This window comes from Callospermophilus lateralis, chromosome 2 (genome assembly GCF_048772815.1).
Source record: "Callospermophilus lateralis isolate mCalLat2 chromosome 2, mCalLat2.hap1, whole genome shotgun sequence".
NCBI classification, from domain to species: Eukaryota; Metazoa; Chordata; class Mammalia; order Rodentia; family Sciuridae; genus Callospermophilus; species Callospermophilus lateralis.
In genome coordinates, this window is record NC_135306.1 from 113,579,324 (window position 1) to 113,595,576 (window position 16,253).

At 36.3% G+C, this 16,253-nt stretch overlaps 1 protein-coding gene across 1 annotated transcript; it reads right to left on the reverse strand.

The window, feature by feature from the left end:
• Nucleotides 1-849: 849 nt before the first annotated feature.
• Nucleotides 850-11,002, reverse strand: Rexo2 (RNA exonuclease 2). The gene is made up of 8 exons (XM_076843751.2): nt 10,808-11,002; nt 9,809-9,892; nt 6,656-6,733; nt 5,947-6,058; nt 4,523-4,631; nt 3,129-3,182; nt 1,162-1,282; nt 850-1,058 (listed from the first exon to the last, which is right to left on the reverse strand). Exons 1-8 carry the CDS (start codon nt 10,952-10,954, stop codon nt 1,044-1,046), a joined length of 720 nt encoding a protein of 239 aa, XP_076699866.2. The 5' UTR covers nt 10,955-11,002; the 3' UTR covers nt 850-1,043.
• Nucleotides 11,003-16,253: the final 5,251 nt, after the last annotated feature.

Below are 16,253 nucleotides of genomic sequence, written 5' to 3' on the forward strand. Positions count from 1 at the left end.
TTAATTTTTTCATTTGGGAAAAAAAAAATCACACTAAAATCTCTCTCCCCACTCATATGGTTTTTGAATAGGTAACAGGACTTAGTAAGTGTTGAAGTGTTATTCAAATGAAAATATAAGACTGTTCTCATCCACAGTCTAGTGATCTCTGTAATTATCACGCATTTGGAACATATTATATTCATACAAGGACTACAATAAAATAGGGATATAACTTAAGCTCATCACAGAAGTCTTCTTTTCCAGTAGTTCTCAAAGAGGAGCAGGTCATCTGTGGGCCTTTCTCAATTCTGATTAATTGTCTTAAAGGGGCATTTGTCAGAATACAGTGCACAAAGATATGAGACCTGTTCTACAGATGGTTCCATCGCACCCACTGGCAGAGGAGTGGCCTTAGTACTGCAATCTAGACTACATAAATTTAGGAGTTAATATATTCAAATTGAAACCCCTTCTCATCTACTTACTTACCATTAGACCTAGGAAAGCAAGCTCTGTTTTATAAACCTAGCACAGTGACTGCCTTATACATATTATCTAGTCAATAAACCTTCATTACTACTTACAGAATCACAGTCTGATGGCTTACTTGAATTTCTTGAAAGCAGTGAAGAGTAGCCTATTCCAGAGCTGTTAGTTCGATAACATTGAGCCCAAATCTGCTTCTCTGAACCTATCTTGTTATTCTATTCTTGACTTGTAAAGCAAGAGAGAGTAAGTTCACTTCCTGTTTAAGAAACTTAATAAAAGTACATTAGGAGAATTTAAACATCAGCCATACCACTTAAAAAAGACATCTATTTCCAATAATTAAACTATTAAAGAATAAATGGTACAAAAAGGTTTGCATTTCAATAGAACTAGCTTTATTTGTTTATTTATTTATTTATTTATTTATTTTTAAACAAAAGAAATTGTCTAAAAGCAAATGAGGATATGTACCGAGGAATGGGCATGACCTGGTACTTACAAAGCTGCTGCTGTGCCATAATGGAAACAGCATATAGTGCTGTCTGCTTGAGTAATCTGGAGGTGCAAGTTAACTAAAAGAAGGTGCTCTGCCAAGCAATCGCATGGAAAAGAAAAACATAAAATAAAAACCACTATAAGTTGCTTCCAGAGAACTATGTTGTGGCAGCATGAGAACTGGCATCAACTCACAGTCTTCTCATTTTCTCCATTTTCTATAATTTTCCTCTTCTTTTCATCTGTTTTTTTCTTGAAGATGTTATTTCGGTAAAACTGAAGTTCTTTGATGCTTTCACTAATGTCATCAAGTGCCCTATAAGTAAACATATCACACTGAATAAAATGTCCAAAAACAGAGGAGATGGAAATCATTTTGTAAACATAACTTTTTATAAATAAGAACAAGTTACTGTAAATGCCACTCTATGACATCATCAAGAAGTAGAACATTTCAGTAAAGCAGTATGAAGTGCTTTGTTCTTTAAAAAACTTGATGTATAAAAACAAATTTGTAAAATACACATAAAAATTTCCTAAACTGTTTAATAAGGTAGTAATATGCTCCAATGGGCAAAGGAGGGGAAATACAGGGTCAAATAAGTTTAAGGAAAACTAAATATTTTTTTCCTGAAGTTTCTGCATTTAATAAACTAAGGTATCTTATGATTCCTAAGAGGAAGCTATGCTATACACACAGTATTTCTAAAACTTTATCAACCACATTTGTGGAACACTTATTAACAAATCATGAAACATCGTTTGGGCAATACTTAATGATGCCCCTAAACAAAATATACTGACATACTCGAACATAACTCATGACTCAGTCATCATAATAAACATCAATTATCAGATCAGACAGTACCTAACCATAAAAGAGGATCTACCTCCTCTCTCGTGGTGATTTGTGCTATAATCAGTGGCAGCCTGCCTCCATCTAACAGCCTTTCTTCTCCTCCAACATGCTGTTTCTCATCTGTTGTAGTCTGAGAAATCAGGTAACCAAGATTATTAGAACAATGTGCAAGTAAATCAATAAGCTCTGAATGATGGGCCAATGGCCTCTTCTAGAGAATCAACTGCTAGAAATTTAGTGCAAGTTTCATGAGTTATTTTTGTGGCTAAGGCAAAAAAAAAAAAAAAAAAAAAATGTGCTTCCTTCCCAGATCCTGGATATATGGTATTAAAGCTATGAAAAACACAGCCTTTAAATAGGTAAATGTATACAACTTCTAATCACAATACCGAAACCTAAAACAGACTGGAAAACCCAATGTACTTTTATAACCCACTATGTGGCAAAGCCTGACCAAACTCAATATGGAGGATATTCATATTACTTGTTATGCCATTTGTTGTATCCATGTTTCACTGAAGAAATACCAATGTGTTGTATTATGGTCAGCTTTTTTAGGAGCATTACATGAAACACAATACAGGTATATTATGATCTTCCTAAAATCTAAAATATTCTGAAAGCAAAGTCATACCAAACCCCAATTATTTCGGGTGAGGTTTTTTAGATCAGAATTATTGTGCTATAGTCCAGGTATGCCCAATAAAAATACATGAGAATAACAGACATTTGGGGCTGGTCTTTCTCTGCTTGCCTCCAAATGCAATGCAGATAGTTCAGGATGGGTAAATAAGTGAACCAAATACTACCCTTAGAAGACTACTGTCAAGTGTTAAGTTCCTACATGACTCTAAAATAAAAAATTATAAAAGAAACAGTACAGAACACTTGAATGCACAATATCTTTAAATCCAATCAGAAAAATGGAAATGTTGAAGTAGAACAACTATATTTTACAACTGTACACAAAGTGTTCTAATTTCAAATGGTTGAATCCATATTCTCTGTGATTAGAAAAAGCTGCTCATTCCTAGGAAGATTGGATTTTTTCATCATACCCATAAACCAAGTGCTTAAACATTCTAAAACTGTAATAAAGACTATCTGACCAAAAAAGAGATTATATCACCCTTCTCAGAATGGAACACTAGAATCCTGACCTGAATTTCTGATAGTAAAAAGTTATTTTTCTGCTAGTCAATCTTCATGTTTCCCCCAAAGAAGAGTGCAAAAAGGAAGTTATTTGAATTTGGAGGTTATGTGTGTAATAGACTGAGAAGCACTGTGTAGGATCAAATCTTACCTGTGAGAAGCAGCCTTCTTTGGTGCAAATTCATATTCTTCTGGATACCAGCGTCTATACACAGTAGAAATGGAACTCTCAAAGGAAACTGTCTCAAATATACTGAATGAATTACCTCCTTCCAGTAATTATTAACAATGCAAAAGGCATCTGGATCATAACTATCGAGTTGCCTCTTTGCCTATGATTCTCTTACACCCTTTCTTCTCTTCCTTCTACATATTCTCTTTGAACAAACTCATCAATGTATAGGACTCCGAAATCTATAACTCCAAGTCATCCCTCTCCCGAGTTCCTGACTGCTGGACATCTCCACCTAGAAATCCACACTCCTTCTTCATATGTAAAACCACACTCACCCCTCTCCACTGCACTCCTCCCCCATTCACCAAATCTACTCTTCCTCTTATTTCCCCTCTTTCATTGGACAGTTCTGCCCACCTGAGCTGTCCCAACTAGAAGCACCAGAATCCCTTTATACCTCCTCCTTGTCCCCACTCGCTCATCTAAGCAGTCAGTATCATGCCAATTGACTCTCTCAAATTTTATTTCCATTCCCGTCAAACACCCAACTGCCATTTTGTTTCTCCAAAAAGAGACAAGTCTCCTTTCTTATCTATCATTTTTCTTGCTACCTTCTAATCAGAATGATTTGATCATGATTCATTCTTTTATTTAAGCCTGTCAAAGGAGTTCCTTCCCTCAGTAGATAAAAATCTAACCTTGGCATGGCACACAAGCCCTCCAATACTGGGCCCCACCCACAACCTTTGCCAAACTCATGCATTGCACTGCAGCATTAAAGAACAGACAGTAATTCCCTGCACACTTTTGCCTTACTTTCACATCCTTGTAACTCTGCCCGCTCTCAGGAATGCATTCTTCTCACTTAAATGCCTAGAAAGCTTCCCTTCTTATTTAAACCTCAATTTAAAAGCTACACATATAGCTTTTTGAATTCCCATTCCTCTCACTCCAGCATGGTGAGGTGCTCCTTCCTGAGTGCCCTCATACTCTACATGTACACTCACTCCAGAAGTCACCATACAGTATACTTTGAGGGTGTTTTTATGTGTCTTTCAACCCACTAGATTCTATGCTATTTAAGACCTCTTCATCTATATATTCCAGCAGATAGGTCAATGCCTGGCACAGAATGAGTGTCCAATAAACTTTCTGCATAAATGTAATTTACATGGAAAATATTTGACATTTCCCCCCAAGTCTCACCAGTCAGGATAAATTAAGGTCCTGTACAAGTGAGAATGGGATGACGTAGATACACACCCACTTAATACCCTCAGTTCTACAATTCTATTCAATTATTTTCCACAAATTCTCAATTAAAACATGCTAAATGAGGCAACTTAATGGATCCTAAATATAGCCCTTACCTGCACAGTTCTTTAACAGTGCTCACATCAATTATTCTATAATGAAGATGTTTCATGAACTGGGGCATGTATTTGTCAAGAAACTTCTTATCTGCATGAACTGAATTTCCTAGAAAGACATGAAGCATACTGGATCTATGTATTTCTAGTAGTATACAACAGGATATAAAAATTCATAAATTGTATTTGAAACAGAAATAAATTTTTAAAGTTTAAACAATTCCTATAAATATCTCTAAATTCCCAAATCAAGTTTGAGTGCTTCTGATTAGCTTACAGGTGCAGATTTCCAAGAATTTGGTCAGTCTGGCTCATAATAAATTTGTAAATGGCCTCACAGACAAAAGGACAAATCCAGCATTCCACACACGCAACATGTAAATCTGTTACTTTTCAAGTTCATACAAGACGTGCAAACTTTCTCCCAGTGTCACAAAATACACACCACTAACACTAAAAACTTAATTGAATCATGTAAGTAAATAAGCCTTTATTTACATTCCAATTTTTATAACAAATCACATCCACATTCATGTTTCCACACAGTAATTTATATTTAAAACACTAAATTTAAATAAGAATTTTAAAATAGGTATAAACTACATTGGCTGAAGAACTTTTACACAATGTAATTCTAAGACTTAATGCCAAAACTTTCCTTGTGAATGATCCAGAAAAGCGTCAGTTACCACATCAATGGACATATACAAATGCAAATACACCTCCACAGAACATTATCACCCCTCTTACAAAGTTACTGCTTTAAAAATCCTGGTAGAACTGACCTGGTCTCTTTTAAATCAATGTCACAAGGGAAAAAAATAGAGATAGGTGGACAGTTCTGGGTTAACAGACTAAAGATACATAATAACCAAAATGAAAGGCATGAGCCTTGACTGAATCCTGGTTCAAAAACAATTAGACATTTTAGGGAACTCTGAATGTAGACTAGACATCACGTGATACTATTAAATGGTTTTAATTCTTTTCAATGCAATAATGATACTGTGTTACATAACAAAATATCCTTATTCTTAGGAGATGCTCCATGAAGTTTTTAGAAATGAATTGTCATAACACCTACACTTTATTTTCAAATATAAAAAAAAAAAATAGGTACAACCAACAGGCACACATTTAACAATTACTCAGTCCAACTTTTCTATGTCAAAAATTCTTTCATCATAAAAATATGGAGAAATTTTTACTGAGTTTATTTCTAACTTCTCATGTCTTATTTCAGCGCATTTTCCTAATATTCATGTTGTGAACTATACAAGGAAACTTGAACACAAAAGATAAATAATCCAAATCAGAGTAAATAGAAGATATAGACAGGCTTGGCTGGTATTTCTGGAATTGCAGTCTCTTGAACCACTACAATGGAAGACTATCTACAAGATATACATAGGATTGGATTTTACCTGCAAGTGGACAGAGCCCCGGAGGAGTCTGCTGTCGTACAAAGGACAGAAATTCATACTCTGCCTGCTGCAATGTAATTGTACTCTCCTTCACTGCCTTGGTAAGACCAGACTGCAAGAGAGAATCCCCAGCCCCCAGCAGAAACACATGAAGTCAGTTTTCAAAGGTATCCAGAAATGAAACTTTACTTCTAAAATGGGCAAGTATCACCACAGATGAACCATTTTTAGAACTCAAGTTCAAATTGAAACTGCCATCTTTTCACCAAATTTTTCTTAATCCAAGCCAATAAGTTATGTTCCTGATTGTTAATAGCATTTCCACACAGTCAAAAAAGATGGTGCTCAAAGTCCAAGGATATAACCTCTGGGAAGAAACAACTATTAAGAGGACAGCAGCATTCCCCCTTCTCTGAGAGTTGATGTCTAACCTCATCCAAAAGACTGACTTGAGTAATACTTGACAATCCACAATGCGTTCGCGACAGACTGAATATAGGAGAGAAAAAAGAGGACATTCAGGAGAAGATGATCTCGAGAGGTCCAAAAGATGAAAAGTAAAAAGCAAGCAGTTTCCCAGGCTTGCCAAGCAATCTTCCTATAACCCTCTTTTTAAATACCATCCAACAATGGTCTAGGATTCAGATGTGAGTGCAATAAGCTTGTTACTGTTCCCCAAAGCAGCAATCTTGTTATTTGGTAATGTTACCTTCCCATGGTGCTCCTTACACCAATCTGACATGCTGTCCAGCAACTCATCTGGCTGTTTTATAATCAGGTTAGGACCCTGTGGATGGGAAAAGCCATTAGTCATTAAGAATCAACAGAAATAACCCTGTTTTCAAGGATAAAGTTCAAGCTGCATTAAGGACTAAATGCATGTATCAGAAAAAGAAGATAAAGGACACTTAATGAACTCTAAAACTGGTCTTTATTCATTCCAGAACTGTTTACGATGATTGAAAAAAAGAACGCACACAACTGAAAACCAAAATGCCCCTTAGGACACAGATATCTACCAAGATTCAGCAAACTATAGTCCCAGGCTTTGGTTAAGTTTTTTATAACCAAAAAGTTAAGAATGAGTTTTACATTGTTAAAGGAGATTTAAAAAGAGAGAGAATGTATGACTGAGAGGTATATGGCACTCAAAGGCTAAAAGATTTTAATATCTAGCCCTTTCTAGAAAAAGTCTGCTAAATCCTGATTATGAGTTCATTTTGAAAAGTATCTTTATTACCAAGTGAGAAAAGTAAACTGCACAACAGTATACATGCATATGATTTTATTTACATATTTTTTTAAATGTACACATTTATATACGCATGCAAAATGTCAAGAAAATACATAAACTTTGGGAAGTAGGACAGGGATGGAGAACAAGGCAAAAAAAACAATAGATTACATACTGTTTAAAGTTATTCTGTTTAATTTCAACAGTGGTTTTACATTTAAAAAACAAATTAAAAAATAAGTAAAAAGCAAAATTTTAAAGAAGAGGTAAATAGAGACATCTAAAAAACAAAATTAAAACGAGTGGTCCTCAAATTCTCAGTTCCATTTAATAAAACATTCAACTGTGATTCTCTGGGACAGAGGCCCAACAGTAATAGTAGCCTGGTTAATGACATTAAAGCAAGTCACCTTAGTTTCTCCTTCTGGAAAGTGGTGAATCAGTAAATTGGTCCTATGTCCTCATTAGGATCAAAGAAATAATAGATACAAAAGTTCTTTGAATTTTCTAAAAGAAAAGTAATCTACAAATCCAAGTTATTATTACTAAGATGGCAAAAAATAGTTTGCAATCACTGAAATGGCCAGAAATGGACTAAAATGGACTAAAATATGCCTGACATTATACAACAAAAAGGAATTTTAGCCAAACAAAAACCTTGTGTTGGCAATCTCCATGGAGAAACAAAAAAATTGTTCTGATATTAAAAACAAAATATCAGCGGTAAAGTGCTCACCTAGCACACGTGAGGCACTGGGTTCAAACCTCAACACCACATGAAAATGAAATAAAGATATTGTGTCCACCTACAACTAAAAAAATAAATATAAAAAAAATCAAACAATAATGGAAAGGAGCAAAGTACATATTATAAATCTACTAACCTGGTTTAGATTCCAGTTTAACAAATCAAGGCACCCACTAGCACCCACTGAAAAGTTTTGGAGTAGGCTGCTTGTGTTTCTACTAGCATAAAATATTTTCCTCAGACTCGTACATGAGAATAAAACGTTTTCCACACAACTGACAGCTCCAACATATTTTTTTATTTTTTTTTTAAATCCTTATCCTCATCTAAACTTAGCCTATTTCAGGCTGTGTGAACACATACCCAAATTTTCTCTAGGGTACATAACAACCTACCAGTCCACTTAACTTTCAGTGTTTCACATTATATCAACTATCTAAAGCAGGGTTAAGGGTTGGAGAGCTGATAAAATAAAGACACTTCACTAATCTCTATAGTAAATTCCAAGTCACAGGAAAAAGAAAAAAATACAACCAAACCTAAAACTGAGGACTTTTATATAGTTGAAAATAAAAGTTATCATGAGAAACAGAGTCTCATGAGTCTTCTCCAGCTCATGTGTCAGAAAGCAAGTCTGGCACACCATCAACTCATCTATAAATGCCTCTCACCTGTTGTCTACCTGGGAAATAAAGGGAGGTTATACCTGTAGATTTACAAAATTTATCCAGCACCAATAAACCATCAACCCTACCTTCTGGGAACTTAACAAATCCTCCCTTTTCTATAAACACCCTATTTTGTTTTTTGAATGACTCCAAAAATGGTGACAGTATTAAACTAGGGAATTTTATCCCCTACCAATCAGACATATCACATACTTATTAAATGTTTCATAAGAGGCTGAAATGCAGCAGGTGTTATTTGTTTTGCTTAATGTTTCAGTTTTAAAATAAAAAAATATAAAAACCTTTATCATATTCCACAGGAGAACACTTTTTTTGGATGTGCATTAACAGAAATTCTAAAACTGTCATATAGATCTAAAAGAAACACGTCTTGATTGAAAAGGAAGATGACCCTCTGTAACAACAGGTTCTATATCCACAGATTCAACCAACTCCAGATTGAAAATATTTGGGGGGAAAAAATGCATCTGTATGTAGAGACCTCTCTTTTCTTTATTCCCTAAACAATACAGTATAGAAACTATTTATTTAATATTTACATTGTATTAGATATTATATGTAAACTAGAGATGCTCTGAAGTATATGAGAGGATGTGCAAAGGTTATAAGCAAATACTATGTCATTTTAAATAACACTGAGCATACTCAGATTTTGGTCTCTGAGGGGGGTCCTGTAACCAATACCCTAGGGATACCAAAGAATGACTACATAGGGTATCAAGTTAAAGCCAAGGATAGGATATAAAGATATAAACTTTGGCATGAGTCACCAAATCTGATGGGACAATAGGTGACTGTCCTACTGGTTAGAAACACTTTACTAAAACTGCCTAGGTTAAAACTACAGGTTTCCACAATAACTAGCCAGGTGACCTCGGGTGACATATCCAACATCTCTATATCCTCATCTATAAAATAAGCATTATTAACAGCACCTACTTTAAGATTTTTTGTGAGGACTAGGTATGAAAACATGTAAAGCACTTAAGAATTGGCCCTGACACACTAAGTTCTCAGTAAACGACAAGAGTTTATGTTTCTGTATAGTTTGGGCATGGTTCATACTACTTTGGACCTTAATCTATATGGAGCTCAATTTCTTTATTTTTTAAATAATAACACTGGAGAAAGTGATCTTTAGATTTTCATGCCCTCCACAGAGTATGACTGTATTATATGGTATTCACCTACTTCAGCCAAAATGTTAAGATCAGAGTCTGTTATCAGACAGGCCATCTCAATAATCTGGTCCTTTTCAATGTCCAATCCTGTCATCTGCAATAAAAAATAAATATGTAATTGACAGAAAAACACCTTTCCGGTCTCTTTTACTCAAGTTTATTAAACAAGAATTCCTGATATATTCCACAATCAGAATAGAAGACAGAATAATGTTCCTTGGGCATGCAAGGTACTAAATACTTATCCTCACTTATTCAACATTTACCATTGTCAGGCACTGTGATTCTACTGCAGGACAAATGCAAAGTAAGTAAAATTGAGAGAGTGCTGTCAATTATGGAAGAATTAGATAACCAACATCACCATGTCTCTGAAGTTTACAAAAACTTATTACATTAGTTGATCTTTATCACAATCTAAGTAGAAAGGAATGATTATCATTACACAGAGAAAATTGAGGCTAGGGGAGGAGTGGGGGGAGGGCTTGATATAAGTATGTTAAAACTGAAGAAATCAGAATTGGGCTCTAGTCTCAAACTCTCACTAATGGCGCGACCTTGAAAGTGTTGAATCCTCTCTTTGGGCCTCAATTTTTTCGTTTACGGAAAGAGGAGTAAGGCTGAGTCATCTCCGGAGTCCCATCCAGCTTGAACAGCATAGGGTCCTTTAAGGCTTTGTGGGGGAAGTGGAAGCAGGGATGCTGTTCCTACCCCCACCAGTGATACTAGCCAGGAGGCACCGAAGCGTTAGGGAAGTCCAAGTTGGCGGAGGTGATCAGGAGGAGAAAGAGACATATGGAAGACTCCTCCCTTCTGTAAAGAAACCCCACGGTCCTGCCCAGTCCCCAACTCCCGCTGGAGTCCTGCCCAGCGCTGCCCACAGCCGGGACGCGCTCACCTGCCATACCCGAGACCCACATACTGCCGCTCTCCCGGGACAGGCTCGGCCACTGGGTCCCACGCGCGAAACCTGACTCGCCGCCCCTCACCCCGCGCCGACCTCGCTCACCTCCAGGTCCACCCAGACCATTCGCTGTGCCATGCTCTCCCCTGCCGCCATGGCTGCGCCACCTTCGCGGACACCTCGCGACCCGAACTGCCGGCGACTCCCACCCACACCCCGCAACAGCCTGGAGCCCAGGGAGCCGCCTAGCATCACCCGGCACGAGCCGCCACGGCCCCAGCCTAGCCGCCGGCGCGCGCGCAGGCGCAATGGTCGCTAAACGTCGCAAACCCGCGGGGAGGCGCTGAGCGAGGACCACAGGTCCCGGCAGCCCTCGCGCCCGCCCGCCCTCCGCCGCCGGGCTCGGCCGCCGAAAGGACCGACGGGACTGCGAGTCCCGGAGCGGAGCCTCGAGTTCCCACCCCCGCCACGTGTTTTTCGGATGTACTGGACGCGCATGTTTTTCATGGCTAAGTTTGTTTGCTTCCCAGAGTTATTTCCTGAGTTTTGATTAGTTCTAAACCGCAGAATGGAAAAAGAATTCTTTTTATTTGGACTGGTTGAAAAGACCTAGTTATTTGCTATTTTTTAAAAAATCTTTCCCTTTTTATCTCCCCCTTCTTTTTTCTTATTTGCCCCTCCCTTTCACCTACCAGTATTTTTCTCTTTTACTTGGAACCGAAGAGCTACTTTAGGCCACAAAGACACTTCCACTATTCTCATTTAGAAATCCTTAAATGAGCTATTGTCAGAGAGATCACTTCTCATGTATCAGGTGTTCTATCGAAGTTCCTTTTCCTCCATTAGCTAAATATTCCTTGTGGAGGGATCTGGACCTTGTTTCAGTTCAGCTGCTAAATGTCAGTGGTAATGACGACTTCCTACTCCACCCTTAAAAATTCTCAAAAATAATAATAATAAAGGGATGGGGGTGGGGTGGCCTAGGGATGTGGCTCAGTGATTAAACACACCTGAGTTCAATCCCTGGTTACAAAAAATAAATAAATCGTGTGCAGTCGACTAAATTAAAATGAACTGAAACAGTTCTGCCTGGTCTATCAACTTTTCCGGTTTTGATCAAAGTATCTTTAATCTCCCATGACAGCTGTCATTTGCGTCTTTTCCTGTAGAGGTGGCCACCACAGGATCAATCTGCCAGAGTGTCAAATTCTGTGGGTCTCTTAAATTTTGGCTATTCAGCGGCAAATTTTTGTGCAAAGGACACTTTGGCACAAATGATGATCTCAATCTTGAATTATATCCTCTGTATGTTTCTGAAAGCCTTAATGCCTGTAATTACAGAGCTTATGATCCATCATTCAGTAATTCCTACCTGAAGAGCTGGTTTTGTGAGAGAGAAACTTTGTTGCCTCATCAGAGCTTTGAGTGTACTGGGTTTCACCTTCTGTTCCTTTGGTGTACTCAATCCACCACCTACCAGGACCCAGAGAAACACTCTTTGAAGAATCATCAAACCGTGTGCACAGATTATATGTATAAAGACTTTTATTGTAGACAACACGTATATACATTGTAACCACACTGCCCAATGAATCATATTATTCTACTATAGCTTTATATTCTCTTGTAGCCTACTTTATAAGAAATAGTCTCCTCCTCCTCTATTTAGTTTTCAACTTGATTCATAGTAAGTAGAATCAATTCAAGTACAGAAACTTATCAACTGGGCTCCTTATTATGATCCTAAAGTATTATTTCCAAACACCTTTTTTTCCATGTTACTATTATAACATTGACTAGTTCAAATTTCATCTTCAGTGGTAGTATTTGTATTTAAAATATTATGTCCTGAAAATTTGTGTTTATAATTTTTAAATACTGAGTACTGAAAATGAGGTGTGGACTTTTTGGAAATTTCCATTTTATTCAGAGATAGTAATATACATTTGTTATAATAATAAACACAATTTAGGTGACTAGCATTAAACTGTAAAATTAAGGTTTTTTGTTTAGTGTGTAATATCATTAGATTGGTAAGAAAGATTAATATCCCAAATGATGCATGTATTGAATTCACTAATTTAAACTACATATGTAAGAAAGAGGCCCGACACAAGAATCAAAGGCCCTAGACTCCGAAGGCAAGCTGATCCTATCTTGGAATCATTTTTTTCCCTTTCCCTTTCCCTTTCCTGACAGGATTTATCCCAAAGCCACATTACTCCATTTAGAGACTACTTTTTCAATTCTGCCGTGAACTTAAAAGGACTTCTTTTGTTAATTAACTTAAGGACATGGTGCCTAGAAGTCTTGTTTTCTAAAATCAGAGTATGGAAAACTTTGAAGTCTTTTCAGTGAAAAACAGAACATTTCCTCTTGCTTAAAGAATGTAAGCCTTGTGGGTCACTGAGTGGGAGAAGCAGCCTCTGTTTTTAACCCAGGTGCAGAAATTCAGATAAAGTGATTTCAAACACAACATTCCACATTTATCTTAATTTTGGTTTCCAAGGAAACAGGCCCCTGAGAGAGCAGTGCTGAGAATCAGACTAATGTCCCCAACTGAATCTAAGACCATGACATTACCAAGGCCACACAAATGCTCCTACCCCACTCACCCCCCCCCTTTTTTTTCTTTTGAGATCACTACTTTTTTATTTTTTATTTTTTTAAATCTTCTTAATTGTAATAAAATGTACCATTTTAACTATTTCCAGTATATAGCATGGTGATATAAAATATCTTCATATTGTGCAAACATCACTGCCATTAGTTTAACAGAACTCTTTCATTTTCCCAAACTACAACTTGGTACTGATCATTTAACTCCCCAACTCTACCCATCCAGCATGGCAGCCCCTGGCAACCACCATTCTACTTTCTGTCTCTGAATTTAATGACACTAGATACCCCATAAGTAGATCCATATAGTATTTGTCTTTTTGTGACTTATTTCACTTAGTATAATGTCCTCAAGTTTCATTTAATAGTAGAGGTACCAGAAATTCCTACCTTTTTAAGGCATACTAATATTCCATTATACATACATACTATATTTTGTTTGTTTATTCACCCATCTATGGACACTCAGGTTGCTTCCACCATTTTGGCTATTGTGAATATTCACATGGCTTTTAATTTTGTTTTTTGTTGTTGTTGCTGTTAATTTCATACCAGTGTCTACCCCAACTCCAGTTTACTCCCACCTTCTGAGAAAAGATGACTGTAATAATCAATCCAGTATTGATCCCCACAACCATAGTTCATCTTTAGAATCATTCCAAACCCTTTAATAATTCCTCCTTACTTCCACCTGGAAAAGAAGCCTAGTTTCTAATGTTCTTACAGCAAGTGCATAAATATTGTTAACAAGTGTGTACCCTGCCAACTTTATCTGGAATGCTTTATGACCATTCTGTTAAGATAGATTTTAATTTACAGAATACATTTATTTTTATACTTTAATAGGTCTAGCACAGAGCCATACAGTAATGGTGGTAATACTTGTTAATCATCACCAAAGTAATGAGATGATCTCACACCTATAAAGTGTCCTACAGTTAATAAAGCCATTTTATTTTAAAATAAGCAATATCATTTACTGGTTGATACTATCTCTTCCTATTTTATGGAACTGCATCTGAGAAATGTTAACATGCTGTTGTTCACTTCTTTCCAATAGCCCAGAGATGAATAAAGAATAATAAAATGATTTATCCTGTACACTATAAGTTTGTAATCTTGAAAACCATATTGTACAAAATGGACACTCTAAAGGTCTTTATGAAATTTGAATTGCATTTTGTCTCAAATCAGTGCAACAAATACTGAGTATTCAGTGTTTATCAAACACTGCAAGAACACAGCTGTAGTTAGGGTTTGAAATGTCCCCAAAAGGTCCATGTGTTAGAGGCTTGATCCCCAGTTTGGCACTGTGGAGAGGTGGTGGAAACTTTCAGAGATGGGTCTTAGTGGCAAGTTCTCCAGTCATTGGGAGCATCAACCCCTTTGTCCATTCTCTTTTATCTTAAGCATGAGAGGTCATTTGTTCCATTACCTGTTGCCCACAGGCCCAAAAGCAGTAGGTCTACTTGACCATGGACTGAAACCTCCAAAACTGTAAAAGTCAGAATATTTCATTTGGGTTTGGAGTTGTTTTCTTTTAACAGATCAGGAAACAGCTTTCATTTTCCCATCTATAAAATCTGTTCTACAAAATTGATAACTGTAACAAATGGAATGAATGCATTTTTTACTTTGGCTACCAGGAACTGAGCCACACTCTTGATTCTCAGGCAAAAAAAAAAAAATATTAATGAAATTTGAGAACATTATACTTCTCATTTTTTTAAAAAAATGAGAAGTATAATGTTCACTGATATCAAAATAAAGCAAGGAAGTAAGACATTAAAATATCATCATTCTATAGATTTTCCAAATGGTATTCTTTACCAGAGCCATAAAATTGCTTTGGAATAATCACAACTCAAACCTCTGGATTGTAATTGTTTTAAGTGAAAAAAAATCATGTGACAGAAAAGAGGGGAAATACAAATATTTTTTTCATAAAGAAACATTGGAAGGACACTTAAACTAAGAAAGTACTGCCTATGGGGAACTGGTAGGGAATGAGCTACAAGAGACAAGAGTGGGAACAAGTCTTCTCAACATGTACCTATTAATTTAGTTTGGGTTTTGAAACCATGTGAATGCATTCTCTATTCTTTTTTTAATATTTATTTTTCAGTTTTCAGTGGACACAACATCTTTATTTTATTTTTATGTGGTGCTGAGGATCGAACCCAGCGCCCCATGCATCCCAGGCAAGCACGTTACCGCTTGAGCCACATCCCCAGCCCTGTATTCTCTATTCTTAAGGAATAAAAAGTTTTAAAAGAAATACAAATAAACATTTTAACTGGTATATCAAAATATCTCTTTGCATTTCAAACATCTTTGATAGCATAAATATAATGATGATTCTGTCCAATTTCTTTTTCCATTTTTGAGAACAGAAACTATAATTGTTGCATAAGGAGTTACATTCATGTTGTCTTTCCTATTATCACGGAGAAAAAAAGTACTGAAATTATAAGAAGAAACAATTACTTTAAACACAAAATGCAAGAATTTTAAACATTAAGTTATAAAAGCAATTTTGTCTACCTTTGCCTTTTGCTATTATGCTGTCACACATAATTAAAATAAGTGTAAAAGCTGAGCTTAATCTCTGGAATTACTAGACTAACTGGATATGAATTAAGTTCCTTTCATTGTGTAATCTTAGGGAAATTATCAACTTTCTCCTCTGTAAAACAGTTATAAATGGATTAAAACACAGTAGTAAATACTAGTTAATGACTAGCAATGACTAGTAAATACTAGTTATAAGAAAAGTTATTCCAATCTACATTTCAACATGCCAAGACCTAAACCAAATACAATGTATATGATTTTAAATTGTCAACCTTTTTCCTTTCTCCATAGGAATGTAAATTTTTAAATGTAATTTATTTAATGTTACAGAAAGTAGCATAATTGTGTGGGCTCTCTC